This window comes from Eupeodes corollae, chromosome 1 (genome assembly GCF_945859685.1).
Source record: "Eupeodes corollae chromosome 1, idEupCoro1.1, whole genome shotgun sequence".
Taxonomy (NCBI): domain Eukaryota; kingdom Metazoa; phylum Arthropoda; class Insecta; order Diptera; family Syrphidae; genus Eupeodes; species Eupeodes corollae.
Window position 1 is genome coordinate 109748638 of NC_079147.1, and position 27834 is coordinate 109776471.

Consider the following 27834-nt stretch of genomic DNA (forward strand, 5'->3'; position numbering starts at 1 on the left):
TGAAGTCGATATCTCCTCTGCTTCTTGAGCTATGGACGACCAAAAAAACGTGGCGAACGTTAGGAAGTTCGGACGTACGAACGTACGTACACACGCACGCACAGACATCTTTCTTAAAATATTTTATTTTGACTCTAGAGAATTTAAAACATCGAGAAATGTCAAACTTTTCAATTCGACAAATCGGACCTATTACAATAACTTCCTATGGGAAGTTAAGAATGTCCTTAAGAATTTAAAAAGATACTCTATTTACTTAATTCGTTCATACGCTGGATCAATCGGATATTTATTTATTTTTTCGATTTTAACACTTGCTCAAAGTTTAGTTGAGTCAAAATACACTCCTGAGTCTTAACCTAGACTAAATCATTTACAAGATAAAATCGTCAAATAGTCAAAAATTTCAAAAACAATTTGTTAACAAAAATCTTTAGACTTGCTTATCAAAAGTTATGTGTTATTTCAAAGTATTGCATTTGCCAAATAAAAATATACCACTTTTTCCTACTGCTAGATTCTTTTTTTCCCAAACTTAATTATAAGCTCCTTAATCGTGAATTTTTATTTCCCCCCATCACTACCGTTATTAAATTAAATCCTACTCTAACCACAGGATACAGGATTCAAATCCTACATTAAGAATACCAAAGGACACTGCACTTAAACAATTAGACAGTTCAATTTGTGGATGATGAGACTTATATTTATCTTCAACTTCCTTCCTTATTGAATAAGGAGAAATACTCTTTCTAGGGATTTCACTATAGCCAAGAAGAATAAATTTCATATAAAAAGGATTGAATTCGATCAAACGGTATCAGTTTATCTTACAACTCTTATTTGTGTAGTTTCAAAGTTCTCAGTTCAAAAAGAATCTAAAAGGTAAGTAAAAGCTTCATAAACCAAAGTAAAAATGACATTATTTATTTGTTACAATTAATTTTGAAACTCAAGACTAAAAATTTAAGCAATAAAATTGTTAAGCTAATTATTTCATAAAAATAGAAGCTAGATGTCCTGGCATTAAATTAAAATTGTGTTTATGCAGATACATGTGTTCAAACTATAACATTCAATAAATATTTATTAATAGATACATTTTTTATTTATAAAAACAAACGTAAAAAGGTGCTTTTTTCTGGTTTCCGTATTAATCTTCACATTAATCCACAACAGCAACAAAAAATTAATTAAAAATAAAACTTGTGAAAATTTCCAATCAGGTTCTTTGCAAATTACGCATAAAATAAATCCCATATAAAATCTCAACAAATCAATTAATGACACACTTTTTATCTCTGAATAAGTGTGACTTATTAGCATTAATTTATTTTATTTATTTATTTTGATCTCACTCAGAATATTAATTCATTAAAGATCCATTAATTTGTTTTTTAAGAAGAAAACATGTATATCTGCTCTGGCAAGTTATAGATAACAATAACTCTTCATTTATTGCATACTTGATTTTAGTTTATTGTCCTACAAGTTTTTTGACTAAAGGAATTTTATAGTTTTAGTTTTATTATTACCACGATGTTTTATTTGCTTACTTTTTTTGCGCTTTTATTTAAAACCATAGAAGAATTAAGCGTATTTTAGGAAAACGTAGTGTTAGAAAAAGAAACTTAGTCAGTAATATCAACTTGCTAAATTTGTGAATTTATTATCATGATTCTCAAATCACAAATCACAACTGAAATTTCATTTCAAGATTTAAATTTCCATTTACATATTAATTGCCTAAGTGCTTCTTTCCCGCTCTTAATTCAAATACTGACGCGTTTCTTCATTCATCTCGAAGCATTTTGAAAGGTGTAGAATGCACCGGGATGACGTATCACATAAACTTCAACTTTCGGTTGACAGTTCCATTTCAAATTTTTTTATTTCAATGGAATTGAATTTGAATAATTTTTTTTTTTTTTTTTTTTTTTTTTTTTACATTGGGCAACGGCCTAGTCACTGATAAAGCTTCGGTTCCCATCGATCACCGAGATCAAGCATCAGTGAGCGTGGTTAGTAGAAAGATGGGGGACCGTCTCGAAACCTACCGTGTGCTGTTGTCATGTGTTCTTTCTTTCTGTTGTTCTTTCTCTTCTGTCCTTCTGTCTTGTATTAATGTCTTGTGTTGTTATCACCTTACATAGCCTTAGTTGCTCAAGGTGCTGTGTTCTCTACTCTGTACATTTATGTGCAGAGTAGTGTGAAATGTAATGTAATGTAATGTAATTTTTTACAAAAATATCTTAAATGCGAGGTAGTTTGTGATTTGACCCACACTGATAACTTTCCATCCTTCTGTCAATGTATCATTCTTTAAACTTTAACAAAATACTCACAACAATGGCGAAGAATTTAAAACAATTAAGTAAATTGTTAAAGCTATTTTCAGCAATTTACTAAGCTTAAAAGATGGTTTACCTAATTTAAAACGATTTTAACATCTTGCTATTTCTTAACCATTAGCTAAAATTAAAATCGCTACTACTTAAACTTTTAGCAATTTGTTAAATCCATATGAGGTTCACGCAACACAAGGGACTGCGTTTTTAACTGTCAACTGTTTTCTTTGAACGTACATTTTAAACAAGGCAACTAGTAAGTTGGTAAAGTGTCATAAACACCAAATTGGAAACTTTAATTCACCAACCACTTCTTTCAGTTGATTGTCCAAAAGCTATTAACAAAATTCTAGTCTACAGAGAATAATAACGTAAAGCAATCTGTTGAATGAAAAAAACATGTTCGACTGTTAATTTGACATTAGTGGAATTGACTTGATAGTAAGGGAGATTTTTATTGACTAACTTTTCAGTCTACTTTCCAATAAAGCTGCTTAAATTAGAAGGCAATATTATGGCAGCTGGCCAGTCAGATACTAGAAGCTTGCTTTAGGCTCCAGTTGTAGCTATTATTGATTATCGATCAGGAAAAAAAATTGAATCGATATTTGACAGAGTTTCCCTATGATTATTAGAAATGAAAATTATATACCGAGAAATGAAAAGTTTAATTGCACATTTATTTTTCTTAAAAAATGTATTTTTCTATTCATTAATTTTAATTTTGCTCAAAAGTGAAACGAATCGTTCCACTGAATTGTGTTTTAAGTTCACACAATTCCAATGTCAGATTTCTGTCAGTAAAAATTTGTATTAATTATTTTCAATGACAGACATTTTTAATGTTACTATAAACGACCTGCCAAAAATGGTGAAAACCAATGATAGATATAAGTGGCGCCTTACTTTCGTCTGAACCTTCCCATTCTTATAAGAGCAGAGGATGAAAAGGTTCTGTTAACAGCTGGGAATTCCAATTGATAGGTACGTTTAAGTATATGTGCTTTGTTTATTTCCACGAACTGTCACTTTTTAAACATGTTTGGATGCTAGTTTTCTTTAATAAAAGGCAACTAACAATTAGGTAGTCAGCAAAGGTTACAAATTTTCGATAAGGCTTAATATTAAACAAATTGCTAACTAGTAAAACCCTTAAAACCCTTAAAAATAGGTTCCTTAAAATCTTGCCCAAGTATTTTGTGTGAGATACTCTTAAATAATTTGAAGTCAGTATCTTTCTTTGTTCTCCTAATACTTAAGTAGAAACCCATTTCTTATCAGTTGTCTGTTGTTTTTGTACGTTTTTGTGTTTTTTTTAAAAGTTGTCGAATGAATTTTTCTAAAACGTTAACTAAAAATTAACAACAATCTTTTGCATAGGAAGAAAGACTTTGATTTCAAAATCTATTTTCGTTAATGTGATTTTTAGCGTTTGTTAAAAATTTGTATTTCTTATGTTAACAAATACAGTTCGGGTCTTTCTGAGATATCTTAAGTTAACAACAAAATTTACAACAGAATAAAACCATTTTGAAGTCAATACCTTCATTTATACACGAAATATTGAGAATCGAATACCAATTTTTTATGAAAAAAAATGATTGTCGGATTTTCTCGAAATTGTACTGAATTATCTTGAACCCAATATTTTTAATTTTTGAAATGATATTTGGTTCGAAAATAAATTTTTACCAGCTTTTAGTAATATTTTTGTATAAGCAATTTACTAAGGGAGTTCAAGAGCATCCAAACGTGTCTAAAAAGTGACAGTTCGCTAAAATCAACTAAGCAAATACTCTTAAACGAACCTATTATGTATAATTCCTAACTGTTGACTGGACCATTCCATTCCACTGCTCTTATAAGAATAATGGCTGAATCACAAACATACTTCAGCTCCGGCTTCACCTTACGAGTTCAGCCATAAGAATTCAATGCATGCTATCACAATATAGCTTCGACCTCACGTTTCGTTTGACAATCGTAAGAAAAAGAACGTAATGTAACGTAATGTGACTCCAAACGGAAGCTCTAGTTCTGAACATTTGCTTTGTCTGACAGCTCAACGGCTGTAAAAAAATGTCAACAAACAAAATATTTGCTCTTTGGAGGGATGAAATAATTCAAGTGTCATTCAAAGTAACCTCGAAGCAGGCCTACTGTAACGCAGACGAAGCTGAAGCGTGTTTGTGATTCAGCCATAGGTGTGGAAATGTCATATGGATTTAATAAAATTGCTAAAAGTTACCGTGATTTTAACTTTAGCAAATTGTTAAGAGATAGAAATATGTTACATCATTTATTAATAGGCAAAGCATCTCTTTAAGTACCCGTGGCATGATGGTTAGTGCGTTGGACTGTCATGCAAGGAGTCTTGGGTTCAAACCCTGCCTGTGCCTCTTGCGAGGAATTGCCAAACCCTTCAATAGTAAATTTTGTCATGGAAAAGTACTTTCTCAGATTAGCCGTTCAGATTCGGCCTAAAATTGTAGGTTCCTTCCATTCCTGACAACAGTACTCGCACACAGGAATAGTTGAGAGTTGTAAGGCACTAGGCCCTGGTTCCCAATGGACTGTTACGCCACCCAATTTAATTTAATTTAAATCTCTTAAGCTGAGTAAATTGCTAAAAATGGCTTTAACATTTTACTAAATCATTGCATTAGTATTTAAAATACCGGTTATCCTTTTCCAACTGAAAAATAGCTCTATTTCATGATTGACATTTAATTGTGGGGTGTTAAGCACTATTCACATGAGCACGACCAACGAATGAACTAATATTCGTCGATTTTGACATTTCTTTCACATGAGAGTTTTTTATTCGTCGCGAATGAACCAAAACAAGAATATTTCATTAGTTGCTAGTGTGGATAATGTAGATCACGAATAAAGTTTGACAGTTGGTACCAACTACAATTTTCTTCTCGACATAAAAATTTGTTTTCTTAAATTTATTAATATATGATATTGAAAAGTAAAAGTATGCATCATAAATCAAATAGAAACTACATAAATTGCTATCGTTTTGTCAAGAATTTGTGTCAACTTATGTCTTTAAACGTATATAAACTCACATTTTGTAATTCATTCGTCGTTCGTTGGTCGAGCTCATGTGAATACTGCTTTAGTGCATCTGACCGATTCTTAAATTCAAATCTAAAAAACTTTCATTTTATGTTCTTCAGAAGGATTTTTTAAATATAAATTGAAAAAAAAAATAAAATTTAAATAATCCAGAAACTGTCAAAACTAATGTCATTAGACAACTGTCATGCAAATTTCAGTAATGTTTCGTATATGTTTTTATTTTTAACAAAACTGAAGCTGAACTGAACTGAATGCTGAAAACTATATTTTGTATAAGATAAAATTAGTTTTATAAATTTTATTGAGAGTCCTTTTTGCATCATTATCTGCATAACAACATTTATTTGAAGTCGATATTTCTACGGGTTCTTGAGATATTGACGAAGAAAAAAGATTCCGGAACGTATTGACGTATGGATGTTCCCAATATTTCTAAATTTAACTCAAGCTTCACTCGAATCAATTTTCAAGACGCCTCCAAAGTTGGGGCGTAAAAATTCAAGGTGCTAATTTTCATGAAAAAACCAATGGAAACGTAAACCCAACAACAGCAAACAAAAGCTCTGTCTTGCAACCTTTCTTACTCACTCAGTTTTTCGTCTTCTAAGCGAACAGCTAACTAAAACTCTCCACTATAATAGAGTCTACAGGGCGATGTCCTTTATTCTAAATGGCCATGTCATTCAAATAAGCCAATTGGTAAAAAGCAGTTAAAGCCATGCCAACTACCTAAACATGGAAAAGTAAAGTTGAACAGTGCTAAAGTTCCCCAGAGCCATCAGAGCCCAACAACTTATGGAAAAACCCCACAACCAAACCATTCAAAGTCAGGGGATTCCGTGACTTCTACAAACGTAGACACCAACCTGAGGCACGTTGACATCACAACGACTCGTCAAGAAGGAAGACAAAAATCGCCGTTGCTTAATATAATACTCGTACTACCTATATTCTATATGATTTAATAAGTAGGTTCAACATTAAGCTTAAGAAAGATAAAAACGATATGTACTTCCGCAATCCACTAAAACAAAACCTAAATAAGCCAGAATAATAACAACTTCACGCCCATGTTTATTTTTTTCTTTTTTTTCGGCTTCACTCTTGAGTACTCGTAAGAACATGAGTCTTGGCCCCTTTACTTTGCAGAATATTTTGCAAACCATTGTACTCGGACTTGTAATTACCAATTTATTTATTTTGAATTGGTTCGATGGCAAAAAAGATACAATTCTGCTTCGATCTAGTACTAATTAAGTCCTGGTTCCGTCTTGCTGCTTATTAAAGATACTGAGACACTATAGTATCGCGGCGTCTTGCTGCTTTATCACGCCGCGCCATGCGTCGGTCGGCTTGGGCTACAATTTGAGACCAAATACTCGAGACTTGTGCGGTACAAAAGAATTTTGTTAACAAACTGGATTCTTTGTTTTGGTTGTTAACTATTTCGATGATATGATAAACCACTAAACACGACACTTTAATAATTCTTTAAGAACTGTTTTATTTTTTCGTTTTTGTTTATTGACATTATTAATATACCAGTTAAAAATATTAAACAATAAATTGCTAGTTTCGTTAATGTTTACTTATGTTAGCGTTGGAATAATTGGAAACAAGTTTGTGACATCGATGATGGACGCGACAACTTGAACGTATTTTTTTTTTGTTGGAAAGATTCCGATGGAGTCACACGCCGCCGGCCGCTTGGCCATTCCCATCATATGGAATATCCATCTATCTAGATAGATATGGAAACTACCCTGCGAAGATTATTTTGTATAAAATTCATGCTGGATTTTATGTTTGATGTATTATTAACAATTTGTGTGATCTAAGTGGTTGAATCTACGAGAGTTTATTAGCGGTGTTTATTTTGTATTTGATTTTAAATCAATAGTGTTTGCAAAAATTTTCGATTGACTTAAATATTGTGTCAACTAGTGTTATAGTGTCCTTTGAGTAAACTTATAATCCTTGAGAAATTGTCATAAAAAGGTATATTCCCTAAAACTTTTGATTTATAGTGTATTGTTTGTTTAATTTAAAGTTTTAGTGAAATTAGACCGTTTCGTTTACATTCAAATTAATTCCTCGAAGTTTTAAACAACCTTTTGGTAAGGGCTTAATAATTTACTAGTTAGCAATTTGCTATAAATTAAGCAATTTACTAAGGGACTCCAAAATTTTAAAATCTTTGATAATTAGTAACTTTGTAATTGCATTTTATTACAAAATAAACATCTAAACATGTCTAGAAAGTGACAGTTCGTAAAAATAAAAAGGGTGTAAATACGCCTAAACGGACCTATTAATTGGAATTTCCAAATTTCACAAGAATGCTAAAATTGCTAAGATGTTAAAATCGTTTGAAATTAGCTAAATCACCTTTGGCTTTAACAATTTATTAAATCGTTTAAAATTCTGCGCCAATGTATTTAAAATTTACAATGCCGGTTTTCTCCAACTCAAAGATAGTTTCATTTGATGATTGACATTTAGTTGTGTGGTGTTAGTGCATCTTACCGATTTTCAAATTCAAATCAAAAGAACATTCATTTTGTGTTGTTGTAGAAAGATTTTGAAGCACCATCGAAATTAAAAATTTGATTTTAAATTAAATTTAAATGATCCAGAAGCTGTCAAAATTGACTGTCATGTGACAATTGTTCTACAAATTTTAGTCAGCTCTGAATGACAATTCAGATTCAGCCTTGTGGCTGAATCACAAACACGCTTCAGCTTTGGCTTCGTCTGCGTTACGGTGGTCCTGCTTCGAGTTTGCTTTGAATGACATCTCTATTATTTCATCCCTCCAGAGAACAAATATTTTGTTTGTTAACATTTTTTACAGCTGTTGAGCTGTCAGACAAAGCAAATGTTCAGATAATTGATCTAGACCTTCCGTTTGGAGTCACATTACGTTCTTTTCCTTACGATTGTCAAACGAAACGTGAGGTCGAAGCTCTATTGTGATAACATGCATTGAATTTCTATGGCTGAACTCGTAAACGTCAGGCAAAGCCGAAACTGATGCGTGTTTGTGTTTCAGCCATTACTTCTCTACAGACTGTTGCCCCACCTTATTTATTTCACTTAACTAAAAGTCATCTCACTTTTTTTGACAGATTTAATAATTTGTATATTTTAAATTTTGATGCGTGAGTGCAAGAAATGATTTTACAACTTCTAAAGTGAGTTCATGTTCCTGTACTCAGATTTATTAAATTTTACTAAATTGTGACCAGGGTTGTTAAATTTCTTTATTCGTTGTAACATTTTATTACTTTAAAACTTTTGTTTCTATTCAGTTAGACATTTGTTAAGTACCTTGTAGATTTCTTTTTTTCTTCTAGCAGTTTTACTTTTATAAAATTTTACATATTTGTTTTATTCAAAAACTTATTGTTAAAATGAATCACATTGTTCCTTGACATCTTTAAGAATGTTTTACGATTTGACACATAAGGTTTAGTCACTTAACTGACTGGTTGTGATATTTCTAGTATTAATTTCATCATTCAAAAAATCTATTAATGCGTTTTTTTTTCTAAAATAACAAAACATCAAAAACATTGTGTATATTTTAATTAATTATTATTAAATCACAGATTAAACATGTTTTCATCAAAGACTGTTACCATTGCTGCCATCATTGTCGTCATCGCCATGTGCTTTACAACACCAACAAATGGCATCCCTGCCATCGGCTATGGAAAAAGATTTGGTATTTTTGCATAACAAAACAAAAATTATTAACTTTTTTTAATTGATTCTTTTCTTTCAAAAAAAAAAAACATTCACTTTCAACAAAAAAAAACAAAAACAGACACCATGAGTGGATTGGATTATATTCAAGTTTGTCTTAATAATTGTGCTCAGTGCAAGAAGATGTTTGGTGACTATTTCCAAGGGCAAACATGTGCTGAATCATGCTTGAAGTTCAAAGGAAAAGCCATTCCAGATTGTGAAGATATTGGATCCATTGCGCCATTCCTCAACACCTTCGAGTAATAATTTTAATATGTAAATGACCATAAATGACAAAAAACATTTACTGTACTATAAAACACTCTGGATCGACTTCAACGAGATTATTTATATATTTATATAGGCTTAGCAATGGCTTTAATGTATGTAGTTTGTATCTTATAGTCATATGCTTATTTTGTGTTGCACTCGTTTTCTTAAAATAAGAACAAAACCATTAATTGATGTATTTATTATAATTTATTTCTAAAAATTAAATGTCACCTTATATATAGAGACAGTATTAACTTTAAGAGACTGCATAGTTCCTATTTACATTTATAAGTTTAAAGCAAAACGTATTATTAAAAAATGTAAACAAAATAAAGTAAATAAATTGCATAAAACTGAGTTTTGTTTTAATTTTACTGGCAAATAAGTCGTTTATGGTTTGAACGCAACTCCAAAGGTCCAACAAAAATCAAAAACAATGTATCTGAAAATCCAAAATTGACAGGATTCAAAACAACCAAAAGATTATAAACTGTCCTTAACGTTACGTTTTACCATTAAAAACTCATACGTGTAAACCAAGGATAATCAAATGTCAATTTTGACACACACATGTTTCATACAAAAATTGCCAAAAGAACATATACATAAACAAATAGAATGCGATGAGATGAGGCTGCTGAATTACAGCCTGAATACAACGCGTAAAGCTTGAAGCTAAAAAAAACGCTTAAAGCAGAAGGTGTCATTAAAAAGCGAATTTTGAAGCAAAGAAAAGCGAAAAGAATTGAAGTTTGAAGGTGTCAATTTCGTGTTCAAGTGTTTGTCGTCGTGCTGTATTTGTTGAATAAATTAATTACTTTCAATTAAATCTGCACAGCATCAAGTCAAAAGTTTTCAACTTGATCCCTCACCTATTCATATAAACCATATTATGAAGCTAAAAGTAAAAATTCATCCAACTTAAGCTCCAGCTTTGGCTTCACTTCGCATTGTAGAGCTGTGAATCGTTCTCCTACTCTTCAACTTTGAAAGTTACACAAGCTTCAGCTTCACAATTGTCTTTAGCCAATTAATCAAATGTCAATTTGACATTTCTAGTACAAACTTCAGACTTCGGTTAATTTAAAACTTTAATTTTTTTTAACAATTTAAGTACATATTTATTGCTTAATAAACGCTATTTTGATTTGATTGCCTAGAAATTAGTAAAACTGGTTTATAATAAACTCAAATATATGGGATTAAGCCAACCTAAATTTGCTTTTGCGAAAAAGTAACTTTGTTGGCCAGTTATAGCTATCATTGGTTTTCACCTATGAAACCAATCATTGGAATTTTCCTGACAGTTTGCTTATAGCTTCCATTGAAAATGTCTGTCATTGAACTTCCATTTCCGAATTGGAATCACGCATTTATCAGCTTTACTTTTAATAATCAACTCTAACAATCATTGAAATAAAACTGACAGTTTGGATACAAACAAAAAATGGAACGCTTTTAGTGGAAGGATTTTGTTCCGAAACGTGAAAGCAATAATCAGCTGGTCATTAAAAACTATTCAATCTTTGAAAAACTAAAAATTAACTAAGAGAAACATGTAAAGTATACCAAAAATGTTAAAGTTAACTTTCCCAATCGCTTTTAAATCTCGAAAAAAAATGTTTAATAGTGAAAACCAATCATAGCAATAACTGGGACTTAGAGCCATAAATGACTATAAGGCCTTTTTGGCTTTATTTATCTTTATAAAGAGTGATCTTCAGTTTTGTAATCGAGTAATAATTGTGTTGCTTGAATATCATAGAGGCTTTAAAATGCTGACAAAAATGTAATTAGGAAACATCACCTCTATTTTTGCTTTCCTGAAAATCTTTTGTAATTTGTTGTTTTTAATGTAACAAATGTGACTTTTATATTAAATATCCTCCTGCATCTGACCAACGCCTTTATATAACATGATTACCAAAAAAATCTCCTTAGAATCAAAATATTATCAAAATAAATGGTGCAAAATTTTAAAAAACATATTGTTAAGAGTTTAACAATTTACTAGTTGGCAGTATTCCAAATATTTAGCAATTTACTAATTAACTTCAAAATTTTAACCTTTCTTCTCGTTTCGCTTAAAAGTAAATTGCTAATTACATTTCATTAAAGAAAAAACAACCATCCAAACATGTCTAAAAATTGACAGTTCGTGAAAATAAACAAAGAAAATACGTTTAAACGAACCTATAAATATAATTGTAGTAGTAGTACCCGTGGCATGATGGTTAGTGCGTTGGACTGTCATGCAAGGGGTCTTGGGTTCAATCCCTGCCTGTGCCACCTTAATTTAAAAAAAATAATTTTCGCGGGTACTGCCTCTTGCGAGGAATTGACAATTCCTTCAAGAGTAATTCTTGTCATGAAAAAGTGCTTTCTCAAATTAGCCGTTCGGATTCGGCCTAAAATTGTAGGTCCCTTCCATTCCTGACAACAGTACTCGCACACAGGAATGGTTGAGAGTTGTAAGTCACTAGGCCCTGGTTCACAACGGGCTGTTGCGCCACACCATTTGATTTTGAAATATAATTGTATAGATATCAAATTCATTTAGAAAATTGCTTATAGCTGAATCGCAAACACGCATCAGCTTCGACTTCGTCTGACGTTTACAAGTTCAGCCATAAGAATTCAATGCATGCTATCACAATGGAGCTTCGACCTCACGTTTCATTTGACAATCGTAAGAAAATAACTTAATGTTACGTATTGTGACTCAAAACGGAAGCTCTAGTTCAAATTTGCTGAACATTTGATTTGTCTGACAGCACAACAGCTGTAAAAAAATGTAAACAAACAAAATATTTGTTTTTTTAAAGGATGTAATAACAGAAATGTCATTCAAAGCAACCTATAAGCAGGCCCACCGTAATGCAGACGAAGCCGAAGCTAAAGCGTGTTTGTGATTCAGCCATTAAAGTAAAAGTAGGCATTCCGTGATTTTAAGTTTAGCAAATTGTTAAGCTTAGTATAAATTGCTAAGAACGACTTAAAAATTTTATCAAATCGTTTGAGAGGAGCGAGCCAAAATGTTTAAATCTTCCATAAATTGATAGTACCTATAGAATCAAATTGAAACAACTCTGACATAAATCTTTCCTTGGAATTGTGTGAAATCGGAACACAGATCAGTTGATTGATTTGTTTTACTTTTGGACAAAAAAGAATCAACCGTTCAGAAAAACGCATATTTAGCAAAAAACCTCTTGGAGTGATTCTCAATCAAACAGTCGAATGTCCTTTCAAACATTTTAAGGGATTGATTTCGATGATAGCTATAACTGGCCCCTAAAGCATCTTGCACATGAGCTACAAACTACGAACTGTGAACTATGGATGTTCGCATATTTTGACTTTTCTTTCACATGAGCTTTATTTCAGCGACGAATTGCTAATTCATAATTACTCTTTTCTCCATATTTTCCTCAGCCAGAATCTTTCACACACAAAAAAAACAAGAGTGGTGTAATTTTGAGGTTTATTTGAGTGCGAACAATTTATTCGTGGCAATGTGGATGGTAAGTGGAACGCGAACAGAATTTGACATTTTGTAGCAACAATACTGCAATTCGTTTGCACAATATTGTTTTACAAAATGTTCTTGTTTTAGAGATGCAAAATGCAAATTTTGTCCTTTTCCGACCGAATTACAAGTAACCTCTCTGGAAGTTCTCTGCCGCCATCACAATGTATCGAAAACCAGTGGCAACATTGCCAAGATGCAATCAGAGAAGCCGCCACTGATGTGCTGGGTTTCAAACAGCCACCAACAAGGAACCAATGGTTTGATAAGGAATGTCGGCAGGCAAATGCAGCCAAACAACATGAACTCAAAGCGGCGCTGCATTAAAGGACGAGAGCTACTCATGAGCCTCAGAAGGAAAAAGAGAGGGCATGAGAAGCGTGCGGTCGAAGATGTTGAGAAGTTTAAAAGCAGAAATGAAGTTCGAAAGTTTTATGAACGGGTGAAACAAAATTCACAGGTACATAAACCTAGAACCGAAGCCTGCAAAGACGAAAGTGATAACGTCATAGTGGAACCGCAGTCAATGCTGAGGATATGGAAGAGCCACTTCTGCAGACTGTACAACTGCGACGACGAACCCAATTCCTCTGTCAGGCAGGATGATCCATTCAACATAGACGACGAAAGCCAACAATCCCGTCCTCCTGACTTAAAAATTGCCATATCTAAGCTGAAGTCTAATAAAGCCGCTCTAGCGGATGTCTTGAATGCCGAGCTCTTTAAAGCAGCTGGAGATAAGTTGGTTAAACTGCACCAACTATAGAGGAATCAGTCTACTTAACATCGCCTATAAAATTTTCTCTGCCGTAATATGTGAACGTCTAAAGCCCATCGTCAACAAAATGGTAGGTCCTTATCAGTGTGGTTTTAGACCAGGAAAGTCCACAGTTAATCAAATATTCACATTACGGCAGATCCTGGAAAAAACCCAAGAACACCAAATCGTCACCCACTATCTTTTCATCGCTTTCAAATCCGCGTATGACAGCAACTACAGGGACGAGCTGTATAGAGCCATGTCTAGTTTTGGCATCTCTGCCAAACTCGTCCGTTTGTGCAGAATGACCATTTAGAATTCACGCTGCTCCATAAATGTCCAATTAATAGCATATGCTGATGACATTGACATAATCGGAAGAACTCAGCATGATGTCAATAGGGCTTTTGTGAGTATTGAGGCAGAGGCGGAAAAAATGGGTTCAACGGTTAATGAGGTCAAAACAAAGTACATGCTGTCGATCAGAAAGGATCTACAACATCGACGTCTTGGTCAAAACGTCACCATAGACAGACGTAACTTTGAGGTAGTCAAGGATTCGTCTACCTAGGCTCCGCTGTAAACGCAGAAAACAACACCAGCGCTGAGATCAAACGCAGAATAACTCTTGCTAACCGCTGTTTCTTTGGACTAAGAAAGTGGTAAGTGGTAAAGTCCTCTCTCGAGAGACCAAAGTGTTGCTATATAAGACCCTTATCATCCCCGCCCTGCTATACGGTGCAGAAGCATGGACTATGACAAAAGTGGATGAAAGCACCTTGGGTCGCTTCGAAAGAAAAGTTCTTCTAGTGATCTACGGTCCCGTATACATCAAAGGGGAGTGTAGGAGAAGATGGAACGACGAGCTGTACGGACTCTACAGCGACGTAGACTTAGGCAGAAGGGTAACAGTCCAACGACTAAGATGGCTGGGTCACGTAGAGCGCATGGAAACCAATGATCCGGCCCGGAAAGTCTTCGAATCCACACCCACAGGACAGCGCAGTAGAGGAAGATCGTGGATCAAGTGGAAAGTGACCTCACCCTTCTTGGAGCGCGAAACTGGAGATATCTAGCTAAGGACCGAGCTAGATGGAGAAGTTTGTTGGGTAAGGCCCTAGTTCACAAAGGACTGCCACCTTAAGTAAGTAAGCTCTTAAACAGATTTTTAAACTAAATGCCCATTTTTGGCTTATTAAATTTTAAAAGTGTCATTAAAAAATAAATATGACAGATTGACAGCTTATGTTTTGTTTTGTAAAATTTGTAATCCCAATATTTGGAGATGCAGAATGAATAGGTAAACAAATTCAACATTGCACTACTATTTATAATATAATTTGTATGATTTTAATTAGAATATTAGATAGTCATCTTCATCTGACGAAGAGGAACAACATTTTTAGACTATGATGATATTGACTTCAAAATGAGGTTCCGACTTTCCAAAGCATCTGTGGTCAATGCAGTAAAACAAGTGTTTATTACTTAACGATTTTATGCCACAGGATCTTTCCAAATCTGCGTCGGAGATATGTTTTAATATCTCAAAATCAACTGTTTGCCGCATCGTACTAAAAGTAACCCACCATACATCATTTGTTTCAATATATAATGCCCATTTTTTCTCACACAATTCGCTTAAAAGAAAGAAAAAAGGGCCTTTTCTTTAACAGGGTTGTGAAGAGAACTCTTTTTTAACAAAAAATATTACTGAAATTTCCCATTTTAAGCTTGGTAAAACTGAACAAATTTAAAGCACATGAGCACGACCAACGAATGAACAAATATTCGTCGATTTTGACATTTCTTTCACATGAGAGTTTTTAATTCGTCGCGAATGAAGTTTCACTCGCGATTATTTTATGCGTTGGGAGTGTGGATAATGTGGAACGCGAATAAAGTTTGACAGTTCGTATCAACTACAATTTTTTTGCGACTAATAAATTTGTTTTCTTAAATTTATTAATATATGATATTGAAAAGTAAAAGTATGCATAGTAAATGAAATGGAACTTATATTGCCATCGTTTTGTTAAGAATTTGTGTCTTAATATGCCTTCAAACGTATATAAACTTACATATTGTAATTCATTTGTCGTTCGTTGGTCGTGCTTATGTGAATACTGCTTTAGTGTTTGTTTATGAAATCGGACATTAATGGTTTTAATGTTTCGTTCAACTTTCTTAGTTGTTTTATTTTACTTAGAACCTTTTTCGGACAAAAATAAACACAAGAAACAAATAATGAGAGAAATCTTTCCATCCGTTTTCGCCTCATACAATGATCAAGAGAAATAAAGATTAATTTTATATTCATTTAATGTTTTGCTTCTATCTTTTCTTGTTTCTATTTTTAAACGTGCCTCTTGTGAATAGTTCCTAATTTTATGTGGTTCATAACATGACAGCGTAACTTTTTCGGTTTCTCAGTCACACAAACAGGCCTTAAATGTCAACTGTCATAAATTAAAAAGAATTGTGTTATTTTTCTTATCAATTGGCTTGAACTTTGATAATTGATAGAAAATAAGAATAATAATGAGATAACAGCAGGCATTTTCTTCTCACGTTTTATTTTTATTTGGAGATTTGACCTTGGGCCGGTAACCTACGTATTTTACTATTTCTAATTACACAACCTACTAGAGTTAAAAGTTAAAGCAAAGTTATGGAATTAGTGGGCAAAGTAAACAACTACGATTGGGGTAAGCTAGGAACCCAATCAGAAGCGGCAAAATTAGCCGCTTTGAATTCTTCAGAATTTAAAGCCGATGAAAAAACTCCATATTCTGAACTCTGGATGGGTGACCATCCCAGTGGACCTTCAGTCATTAAATCCAGCCAAGTAGAACTTGGTAAATTCATTGCCGACAATAATGGCAACGGGCTTATTGGTGATCTGGACAAACTTCCATTTCTCTTTAAGGTTCTGAGTATACGGAAGGCATTGAGTATTCAAGTTCATCCCGATAAGGTGAGATTATATTAATTTTAATCTTTTCTGTGTACATAAATGAAATTCATAATTATTGCTTTTTGGAAACAGAAAAACGCCGAGAGATTAAATGCTGAGCGACCTGATGTCTACAGAGATCCTAACCACAAACCTGAGATTGCCATTGCACTAACTCCATTCGATGCTCTTTGCGGCTTCCGAACCAACGAAGAAATTGAGAAAATATGTACAAGACTACCTCCCCTTTCAGAACTTCTGGGCTCTGAAAATGTGAAGCTGCTTTCTACCGGAGCAAAAGGGTTACGAACCTGCTTTGAAAAGTTAATGACTTCGCCTGAAAATCTTACAAATGCATGCATAGACGCAATTGCAACGAAGTACACTTCAGGTAGGCTCATGACTTCGTGTGTGATTTAACTAAAACAAAAACTGATGATACTTTTAGTTCTGCAGGAAATGGGGCTTCTGGAGAGTTTCAACAAGATCAAAAGAGACTTCCCCGGTGACTCGGGAATCCTTGCATTATTTTTTGTTAATCTCATTCGTCTTCAACCGGGAGAAGCTATATTCCTAGCTGCCAATGAAATTCACGCCTATCTCGAGGGAGACTGCGTTGAGTGCATGTCGTGTTCAGACAATGTAGTCCGTGCCGGACTGACTCCAAAGTACAAGGATGTTGCTTGTCTCATCGAGATGCTTAACTTTGAAGGTACACCCCCAGAGATGAAGTTATTCAAACCGACCCAAATTGATGAATGCCTCGAAAGATTCGCTCCTCCCATCAAAGATTTTGCAGTCGACAAGCTAAGTATTCCCAGTTCATTGAAGGAATATAACCTTAAGTTGGATAAGTACGGTGGTATAATGTTGGTTTTGAACGGCGAGAGGCAACTTGTTTTCAGCGATGGCAAGGAATTGAATGTTCAACGAGGATCGATTATTTTCATTCCCGGAAATATTGGCGAGAACTTAACTTTGAAAGTTAAAGAAGGCAAAGCTGATAATTTTCAAGGCTATATTGCAAAATATAACAGTTATTTGTAACACTTATACACAAAATTCATGAATTTGCTTTTAACAGCATTTTATACCGGTAAACTGTTGTGTATGATTTACAATAACAACAAAATACTCAAAATTTGTTAACTACTTATTTTTATTGAAACGTTTAATAAATTTGCTACTACACGCATTTTAAGGAAAACATTTAAGTCGAGTCGAAGAATTTTTAAATATTTTATTAAAAAGTTAGATAAGATCCTATTAAAATCGGTCATGTGAAAAGACTATATTTGTAGGTTTAAATGCAAGCTTCGAATGATTTGTATTCATTTGATGTTTCTTTATTTCACACTCAAGTTTTGCCCACAAATATTTAACTACATTCAGATCTGAATAGAGCGGGTGGTTGCATAACATGAGGGCTGTTCCAATTCAAAAAAGACTTAACAATTCCAGATTTGTGTTTCAAAGTCAGAAATTATGCCTTATGCCTAACTTTTCTACAGTTTGTATTAAATTCCGTTTCAAAATATCTCAAAACATATTTTTGTCCATGCTTCCTTTGATAAAAAAAAAGGTTATAGATACCTGAAAAAAACATAGAACCCCAAACTATAACGTGACCTCCTCCGTGCCTTTAAGCGCCTCTCCAAACGTATGCCTTCCCATCCATGAAGGTTGAATTTACTTTCGTCTATGAAAGTAACCGTATCAAAAGACGTTTCATCCTTGTTACTATGGTCTCGAGCAAATTGCATACTTGTAATATTTTTTAATTCCCTCGGGATTGGATTCGAAGACCTTCCGGGCTGGAGCGTTGATGTCCATTCGCTTTACATGACCCAGCCATTTAAGCCGTTCGACTTTAATTCTACTAACAAGTTCAGTGTCGCTGTACAATTCGTCATTATATTTTCTCCTCCATTCTCCATCTATGCGTACGGAACCGTAAATCACCCGAAGAATTTATCTCTCGAAACATCCTAAGACGTTCTCAACTTTCTTTGACAGGTTCCAGGCCTCAGTGTGCCATAAATGAGAACCATATAGGTGGTGATTTTAGATGCTCGAGAGAGGACTTTACTTCTCAATTGCCTCCTAAGTCCAAAGAAGTAACGATTTACAAGAGATATTCTTCGTTTGATTTCAGCGCTGGTGTCGTTGTCTGCATTAATAGCGGTGCCTAGGTAGACAAAGTCCTTAAAAATCTCAATCTTATAGCTGCCCTAAGTGATGTTTTGTCCAAAACATGGTCGTTCAATGTCCTATTTGATGACAGCATATACTTGCTCTTGCCCTTATTGACCACTAAATCCATCTTCTTGGCTTCCGTCGCAATACTTAAAAACGCTCCACTGATATCACGCTTTGATCTTCCAATTATGTCAATATCATCTGCGTATCCGAGTAATTGGATGGACCTTTGGAAGATTGTGCCCCTAGTGTTGACGGTTGAGTTTTGCACAATTCTTTCCAGAACGATGTTGAAGAAGTCGCATGACAGTTCATCGTTTTGTCTAAAGCCTTTTTTGACATCAAATGCATCGGTAAGATCTTTTCCGACCTTGATAAAGCAGCGTGCATTCTCCATCGTCATTCTGCACAAACGGATAAGTTTGACAGCGATGCCAAAACTAGACATTGCTCTTCCCTATAGATGCTGTCATACGCGGCTTTAAAATCGATAAGGAGATGGTAGGTATCGATTTGAAGCTCCTGGGTTTTTTCCAAGATCTGCCGTAGTGTGAATATTTGGTCGATAGTGGATTTTCCTGGACTGAAGCCACACTGATAAGGGCCTATGAGGTTGTTGACGAATGGCTTCAGACGTTCACATAGTACGGCAGAAAGGATCTTATATGCAATGTTAAGCAGACTGATGCCTGTACTTGGCGCAAGTTAGAAAGTCTCCTTTCTTATGTATCGTGCATACTATGCTGAGATTCCATTCATCGGGCATGCTTTCTTCCGACCATATTTTGCAGATGAGTTGGTACATGCTCCAGTCATTGCCTGCTGCTTTGAATAGTTCGGCAGCGATGCCGTCAGCTCCAGCAGCTTTGTTTGACTTAAGTTTAGATATAGCTATCTTCACTTCGTCAAGGTCGGGTAGGCGGAAACACGGTATTAAATCAGTTTAATATATTTGGCAGGACTTCAATTTATGTGAAAAAGAAACATTTGCTGTCACTCTAAGAATATTTAAGTCAGTCTGTCAACGAAAATTAATACATAGGTGCAATTTTAATACACAAAAGGGTGATCATAAGATTTGAGGACCTTCAACATCTCACAATTTGATGACTGCGGGAGCAATATAATTCTAAGTTCGAATGGATGTCTTCTGTTAATCCATAGGATCATCTATTTTAAAATCGTGATCGCAGTGGTTTGGCAAAGTCTAAAGGTGTCTTTATTAGTTGTCTGAACGCGCCTAAAAATCCTGAACGTAACAGAATAAATTATGGGTAAATTCAATTTTCTGTCATAAATTGATTTTTTTATGGCGCATGGAACACGATTGGAACTAATTCATCTCCCGAAAATCAAGATCAGCAAGATCTGCCCCATGTAATGAAAAACGGGAAATTTCTGCTTTGACAGATTTAGATCAAAAATAAATTGATTTATTAAACCTATTATAAACCTTAAAAGATGCAATTTGTTTTAATAATAGCTCAATTTTGAAAAAAATTACTGATGGGAAAAATTTTGTTTTTAATTGTCATCAAAAAGACTTTGTCTTCAATTTTCATGTGAATAATTTTTAACGTTTGACTCTAGAGCTTAGTGAACTGTCATTACTGTCATTCCAATTATTTAATTAATGTTTTCAGGGTATTCGAAGAATTATTTTGTTGGAAATGTTGATGAAACATAAAACAATATCTTTTCAATTTTCAAGATATACTGCTCTCATATGAATGCGACCAAACTACGTTACAATATTCTAAAAAGTGCCAAACCAAAAACATAAATAGTGTCCTTATAGCACATGCACCCTTAGGCTAGGCGCTCACATGCAACTTTTTGTTTCGAAACTGTTTGGTTTCTAAACACAGCACTATAGACTTATAAGAGATTCGAGTAACTTTTTAGTTTGTGTTTTGACACAAACTAGACGATCACCTCGAACAAATTTCTTAGTTTGTGTTACAAGGAATTAAAGGTAACTGCGCGGAAATTCAACTTATTTTATCAATAATTTTCTGTAAGTGCAAGAGAGAAAAAAATTAAATCAAAGTGAATAAATACTTCTTGTGTATTGGTTTATTTCGTTGATTACTTTCGGAGTTGCTTATGTGCGCAATGTTTGGGCAACTAACGATCGAACTATTTGGTTTCGAAAAAAGTTAGCATTTGCGCACCTAGCCTTAAATACATTAGAATTTCGCTTTAAAAAACCATGATCTTTAAAACCAAGTTTCATATTTAAAATAGCTCCAAGACCTTTGGTAGTTTCAATTTTAACCACCTAAACGTGTGACAAGAATTGAATCCTCATAGTATTAAGTCAAAAGTTTTCAACTGGCTTCCTCAACTATCCTTATAAACCATACAAATGTCAAATATCTGATCCAGCATGAACTCAAAAGTAAAAGTTCACCCAGCTTCCGCTTCGGCTTGAACTATGCATTGTAGCGCTGTGTGTTGTTTTTGTACTTTTTAACTTTGACAGCACCACCAGCTGTCATTATTGTGTTCAGAAAGTAAGAAGTAATTCATCAAAATATTTGCTTGCAAAATTTATTTGTAAGAATGAGTTTGAACCATGTTTATGTTTACATTCACAACAATTCAAGAAACTTAGAATACCCTGTTGCAGAAGGCAACAATCCGAAACTAAGGAAATTTCTGAGAATAATTTAACATCATCGGCGGACATAAAACATTGACTATCAATGCAAATAATGAACATTAAATAGCCCTAAGTGACTGCCTTGTGGTAACCCAAATAACATTCTTAAGCACTATTTATGTGAGCACAGCCAACGACCAATGAATGAACAAATATTCGCCGATTTTGACATTTCTTTTACATGAGAGTTTTTAATTCGTCGCGAATTAATGAAAACAATGTGGAACACGAATAAAGTTTGACAGTTGGTACCAACTACAATTTTCTTCTCGACGGATAAATTTGTTTTCTTAAATTTATTAACATATGATATTGAAAAGTAAAAGTAAGTAAGTAATAAATCAAATAGAAACTGTATTGATATCGTTTTGTTAAGAATTTGTGTGGAAATATGTCTTCAAACGTATATAAACTCACATTTTGTAATTCATTCGTCGTTCGTTGGTCGTGCTCATGTGAATACTGCTATTTTGATTTTAATAACTACACATACCCAAGGCATACAAGGCCTTTCAAACCAAACCCAAAACACGGTTTTGGCAAAATTGTCGGTTTTGGCTGAAAAACTATGTCGAAAATTCAAGTTTTAACATACATTGTTCGTAGGCTATTATAGCCTTTCCACACCAAACTGAAAACCCGGTTTTCGGCGAAAAGTTTTCGAAAACTCATAAAGTGTTCACACCGAGTATTTACAAGTTTTCGTTTAACATTTCCATTATTTTGATACTAATTGTCAAATTTTGTATAAATAGTATATTTTTAATTTAAAAATTTATTGGTTTTCGAATAATTAGTGAATTAAAATGAATTCTCGCCAAATTGGTTTGATTTCCATATATACAAAGAAAATGGAACAAAGCATGAAGTTCCTGCTCAACTTCATATCATTACCTAAAGTCTCTACCATGACCAGAAAACGCCAGCGTTTTATTTTGAAAATGTTGAAAATGAAAAAAAATAAGAGTATGATTGATGCAATTAAGAATCATCATCGCCAAAGAAGCATGTGGACAAAGGTAAGCTTCGATAATACCATTTACCTTTAAATTATAAAAACAAACTTTCTACCTCAATGTCAGATACGTACAAGCACTTTTTAGAAAACAATGATGAGTTTTTTAAACACCATTTTAGAATGAGCCGTGAAACATTCGACATATTGTGCAATGAGCTGAAAAATCTAGAAATGCACGATACCAACTTTAGAAAGTGCATACCTTTGAAAAAAAAGAATAGCGGCTATTAAAGAATAATTATATTAGTGAATGTAAATATTCTATCGTCCACCATCAACACGTTTCACTTTCATTCGAAATAAAGCTGTAATCTAACCAATTTCAATGAATTTCAATATTATTTCGAGTGAAAGTAAAATATAGATCCTGGCCGATGTAAAATTATTTATGTATGTAGGACGTAGTTATGCACTTACTTATATTTCGTTGTGAGGTTGTGCAGCTTCACCTTCACTTTGTCGGGAGTGTGCTCCACTAGCCCACCCTCAAATGCTACCGACATTTCTTTGTAAATGTGGAGATTTCTTCTTGGACCACGCAATCCCGACTCCATATCGGCCCATAACTCCAGGAGGAGTTCCTCGTCGGGAATGGACCATAACTTCCTTGGTTTGTTCTTTTTTGTTTATCTCTTCTTCCATTTTCTAAAAAGAAAAAGGACAATTATTTACTATTTTGTATGATTGATAAAAAATATTACCTACGAGTACCGTAGGTAATATATACCGAGTACGAGGTATAGGTTTTCGACAAAATCCTATTTTCTCGCGATGTTTTCTGTTCGATGTAGAAAGCCTTTAAGCCAAAAGTTTTCGTAAACAACAAGTTTTATAGGTTTTTAACACCAAACCAAAAACCCGGTTTTCCCGTAAATATCGCTTTTCGTCGAAAACCTAAATCGAAAACTCAAGTTTTCCTATACATTTTAAGAAAAAAAAACAAAAAGGAAATTTTGGGAGAGCTGCGTGGCAACAAAAAAAATTGCGGGAAATTTGCCAACTTTGTCGAAAATAAAAGCCCCGGTGACTATTTGCGTCACTGGTGGTTCTTTTATGATCCTCCAGAGTTTTAAAAACTCTTTGTTAAGCGAGGCACCGGAATTCACCATGGTTACTGACGACCCCAAGGACAAGGAAGACTTGCTCATAGTTCGTAATGACGTTTCCAAGAGATGCGTCTTCGAACTCGTTGCCACAAATATGTTCGACGCTTTCGCTTACTACCTGGAGAAAGACTTTCCGGTAACTCCGTTACATCACAATTATTAAGAGGTATGAGAAAGGCGATAAGTTAATTTGTGATGACAGAAAATTTCTGGTGGAGGCTAAGTCGCAGTGGGCTAGGAAAATTTGCGCCAAAACTATCCACGATGTGGGAATCGTTGTTCCAGTGGGCTTTCGCAACTTGATGAACAGCCTGCCAACATCAAGAAAATCCTCAGTGCATTGGACAAACCAGGTGAGCCCTCAAAGAAGAAGTCAAAGAGATAGTCATGGAGAATTTGCAGTCCATCAAAACAGCTTCAGTGATCGCTTTGGATGAGTGCGATTTTGGTACACCGGCTGTTCATCAATACAAAATTTGACAGCCGGTGTTAAACAAATTTAAATGTCAAATGAAAACGTGTAAATGTTCGGTGTGAACTATTTTTGGGTTTTCGAAAACATTTTGCCGAAAACCCGGTTTTGGGTTTGGTGTGAAAAGGCTATTATAAAACATTTTGAAAATTAGTAGGAGCTCAAAGATGAACCAGAACAAACAAACCTCTTGAAACATTCAGCGTTCAATTAAATATAATCAAAACAGCTGATGGCTACTGTCAAATCAAATATTTCACTTTTTTATTATGGAATTTTGCTCAAAACAAACAAAACTGCAGTTTTAATTCCAACGAAACAGTGTTATTAAATAAACTTACAAGTTGGCTGTATTTATTAATATTAGTCATAAAGATTATTTATATTATTTGCAAATAAAACGTTTTTCTGATGATAGACGCTTTGGATAATGAAAAAAAAAGTCTTACAAAACCTTCTTAGTTTGTTAAGCTCTCTTTTCACATATTAAAATCAATTTCAATTCATCAGGAAGCACTTCGAAAATAATAAATTGAAGCTCTAAAGGCCCAACTATAAAAGGGCATAAGCTAGCATATACGCGCATAAGTAAACGTGCGAATACAAAGAATCTCAATACGAGTTAACATAATGGAGTCTAGCTCCGTTTCGTTAAAATTTTCTCAGTTTCGTTAACTTAAGCAAACTTAAGCAAGAGCGATCCCAGTCGTTCGCCGCATAAGTAAAATCTGAAATGCAGATACGTAAGCAAAATTGCTTTATGGCTATGCAGTAATTTCACAAACTTAAGTGCATTTTCGTTGGGTTTTTGACATAAGCTGATGTTTGCTTATGCAATTCGATGTTGCGAAAGTTCAAAAGTCTATCGAAAACGAGTAAGAATTTAGTGTGAACGATTTTTCCGAAAACTCGGTTTTCTGTTACGTCACACGTATAAAGCCTATTAATTATTAGAACGTACCTAAAGTGAGTTCTTAAACGAAGTTTCAATATCTTCAGCTTTATAAACGTGCCCTATAGGAAAATCTTGGCAGCACTGCTAACGTTTTGTTTGACGTACATCCAAGGCAATCAACGCATTCACACGCTATTGGAACAAAATGAAACGTCATTTATTCCATTCGTTCGCCGTAAAAAATTGTTAGCCCATCACTGCACTGCATCAACCACGAACCACGAAAAAACCAACTTTAGTTGAGTTGACCGTGTCGTTTCGTGTAGTTGCACGTAGTTTATGAAAAATTCGATAAATCCATCGCTTTTTATGTTTTATTTATTTTTCAATGTAGAATTATACATACCTGAGTAAATAAAAGTGTTTTTTAATACTTAGCTATGTGTCTATTCATTTAGAAAACTAAAATCATCCTATTGCCGCGTTTCGGTTCATTCCTTTGAATTCAGTTTGCTGCGCCTCCACCAGACTAGAATCAAAATCAAAATATTTCGAAAAAGAAAAACCCTGCTATAGCCTCAACCTGCTCAAATCTACAACAAACTCCACCAACAATTCCAGAATCCAAGAAAAAGAATTATAAAAACAAAAACAGACACAAAAATTCACATAATTTGGGCGTGTCATCGTTCTCATCATCGTCGTCGGAGTCGTAGTCGTCGCCGACACCGCCACCGCTACCGCTACCGCTTTCGTGATCGGATCGTCAATCGTTTGCCGTCGTCGTCGTTGTCGTGGAGCGTGGAAGAATATCGGTTCTAAATTCTAATCATATGCCTAGGAATTATTGCTTTCCCACCGCGCCACTACTGGAAAATGTAGACGAGGCTCCCCGTTCCTCATCCATCGTCGTCGATCCAACACAGCACTAAGGCTGAAACCCCCAAATAACCCCCCATGCCCCTTCGGTCTCAGGCATAGCTCTCAGTCACCACAGGTAGAAGCAGAAGGCCACAAGAAAAATCAATTCCTCGGATAGAATCCATTTTGGTTTTTATTTTGTTTTATTTTTCTCTCGTGCACCTGTTAACTCACCTCGCTAAATGACATAGAAAATATGTTTTTCCTCTCGTTGTGTAGCCATTTTTATGGCTAAAACTCAAGGCATAAGTGTAAAGCACCCATAAAGCATAATAAATTGCCAAATAATTACGAAATATCTGTGAAAAGTAACAAATAAAATTGAAAAACTCGTTTATTCGTGTGGACTGCTGGACGACTGTCATTTTCGCTGAACGCTTCTCCTCCAGTCAAGTCACAGAGTAGTGTTGTGTATTGTGTGTATATATATATCTGTTCCATTCCAACGCGTGCAACGTTCTAATCGGATTAGAATTGGAAGAGCGAGAGCAAGCTATGTGTAGTGGCTGTTTTGTGGTGGTGTTCTTTGGCTTCATCATCTGTCAACATTATTTTTAAAAGCAAAAGAAGTATTTCGTAATTTTTATTTGTTTAATTTTATATAAATTACATATTTAAATGTTGAGTTTTGTTTAAAAATTGAAAATATATTAAAAAAAGATAAAAGATTAACAAAAAAACAACAACAAAAATCCAAGTAAAAACGAGTGAGAGAAGAAAAAAGTTGTGGTGTTTTGTTTCTTTTTGTTTTTAATTCAATGTTTGCCGGAATAATTAAAAACGGATCTAAATTTTATTACAAAAGTGTTTCATCAGTTTATACCAATAATATTTAGAAATAAATAAAATAAACAAAATAATAGAATATAAAAGAAAACAAGCTGTGGAAGCATTACAAAACAGGATATAATGTTTAAGTGCATTCCAATATTTAAGGGCTGCAATCGCCAAGTGGAGTTTGTCGATAAGCGGCATTGTTCGCTGCCGACAGTGCCTGAAGAAATTTTACGCTATTCAAGGAGTCTCGAGGAGTTGCTTTTGGATGCAAATCATATTCGCGATTTGCCCAAGGTAAGTCTGTGAACCTATTCTTATTTTTATTTATTTTTATGACGGGGGAAGGTAAACCCTTATATTCGATAGAAAACAATGACGATGACGAAGACGGTTTCTAAGATAAGAGACTGTCGTTTTACGTCGGTCACATCTTAATATATGTTCAAAAGATTTGGGAGACCTTAAAGAAGCTTCTTTTAAATGATCAAATCGTTCTCTGCTTTATGGAGCCGTAGAATCTTTAACTTTCCTCATTATTTCCATTGGATTTCATTTGCCTTTGCTAGGATCCACCAGGTGTAAGTCCAACAAACTCCAAAGCAAAGAAAGGAAGGAATTCGCATTAAAATCAAATTCATAATTATTCTAATCGCGTCTTCATAATTTCTATCTATCAACCGGCTTTCTTCTTCTTTTTCTAGTCATAATTTTGTTGTTTTTGGATTCAAATCTTTTTCATTTATGTTTTTTTTTTTTGCTTTTTTTTGAACTCATGCAGGTGATTCGGGTAATTGGCTTAAAATTAGTTTCCATAGCGCGTTGATATGCGCAATCAAACAAACATGGGGAACCCGTTTCATTTAGTTGTTGTTGTTGATGGTTGTGTGCGTCTTGGATAAGCAATTATCCAGTTTGATTATAAATTTTATGATGAAGATAAGCGACTTGATGTAGGTACCTACTTGGAAATACAGTTATTTTGTCGTTTAAAAATAAAAAAAAAATTAAAATTTGTTTAACTGCTTGAATGTGTACTTTGAGTGTACCCAGGACGCAACGCACTTGAGAGTCAAAG

General features: G+C 34.2%; 4 protein-coding genes across 19 annotated transcripts in view; all 4 read left to right on the forward strand.

The window, feature by feature from the left end:
- Window positions 1-4669, forward strand: part of LOC129943324 (U-Kazal-Dg21.2-like) — a 219569-nt gene extending 214900 nt beyond the window's left edge. The window contains exon 4 of the mRNA XM_056052668.1: window positions 4650-4669. The gene's annotated coding sequence lies outside the window, so the exon portion shown is untranslated. The remainder of the gene's footprint in view (window positions 1-4649) is intronic.
- Window positions 823-9797, forward strand: LOC129943325 (eclosion hormone). 2 transcript variants are annotated; one of them, XM_056052670.1, is made up of 3 exons: window positions 823-885; window positions 9050-9165; window positions 9268-9797. In XM_056052670.1, the coding sequence occupies exons 2-3, from the start codon at window positions 9057-9059 to the stop codon at window positions 9450-9452; spliced, it is 294 nt and encodes a 97-aa protein (XP_055908645.1). In that variant the 5' UTR covers window positions 823-885; window positions 9050-9056; the 3' UTR covers window positions 9453-9797. The 2 variants fall into 2 exon arrangements, with proteins under 2 accessions (XP_055908645.1, XP_055908644.1); XM_056052669.1 differs by lacking the exon at window positions 823-885 and adding an exon at window positions 7176-7436.
- A 6427-nt stretch (window positions 9798-16224) lies between these two features.
- Window positions 16225-17925, forward strand: LOC129941532 (mannose-6-phosphate isomerase). The gene is made up of 3 exons (XM_056050203.1): window positions 16225-16727; window positions 16800-17097; window positions 17155-17925. The coding sequence occupies exons 1-3, from the start codon at window positions 16422-16424 to the stop codon at window positions 17751-17753; spliced, it is 1203 nt and encodes a 400-aa protein (XP_055906178.1). The 5' UTR covers window positions 16225-16421; the 3' UTR covers window positions 17754-17925.
- A 7442-nt stretch (window positions 17926-25367) lies between these two features.
- The window catches only part of LOC129953701 (protein lap4), a 448072-nt gene continuing 445605 nt past the window's right edge, over window positions 25368-27834 (forward strand). For all 15 annotated transcript variants that reach the window (XM_056067065.1, XM_056067064.1, XM_056067066.1 and 12 more), the window contains exon 1: window positions 25368-27053. In XM_056067065.1, the coding sequence (XP_055923040.1) occupies window positions 26892-27053 (162 nt within the window). In that variant the 5' untranslated portion in view covers window positions 25368-26891. The remainder of the gene's footprint in view (window positions 27054-27834) is intronic.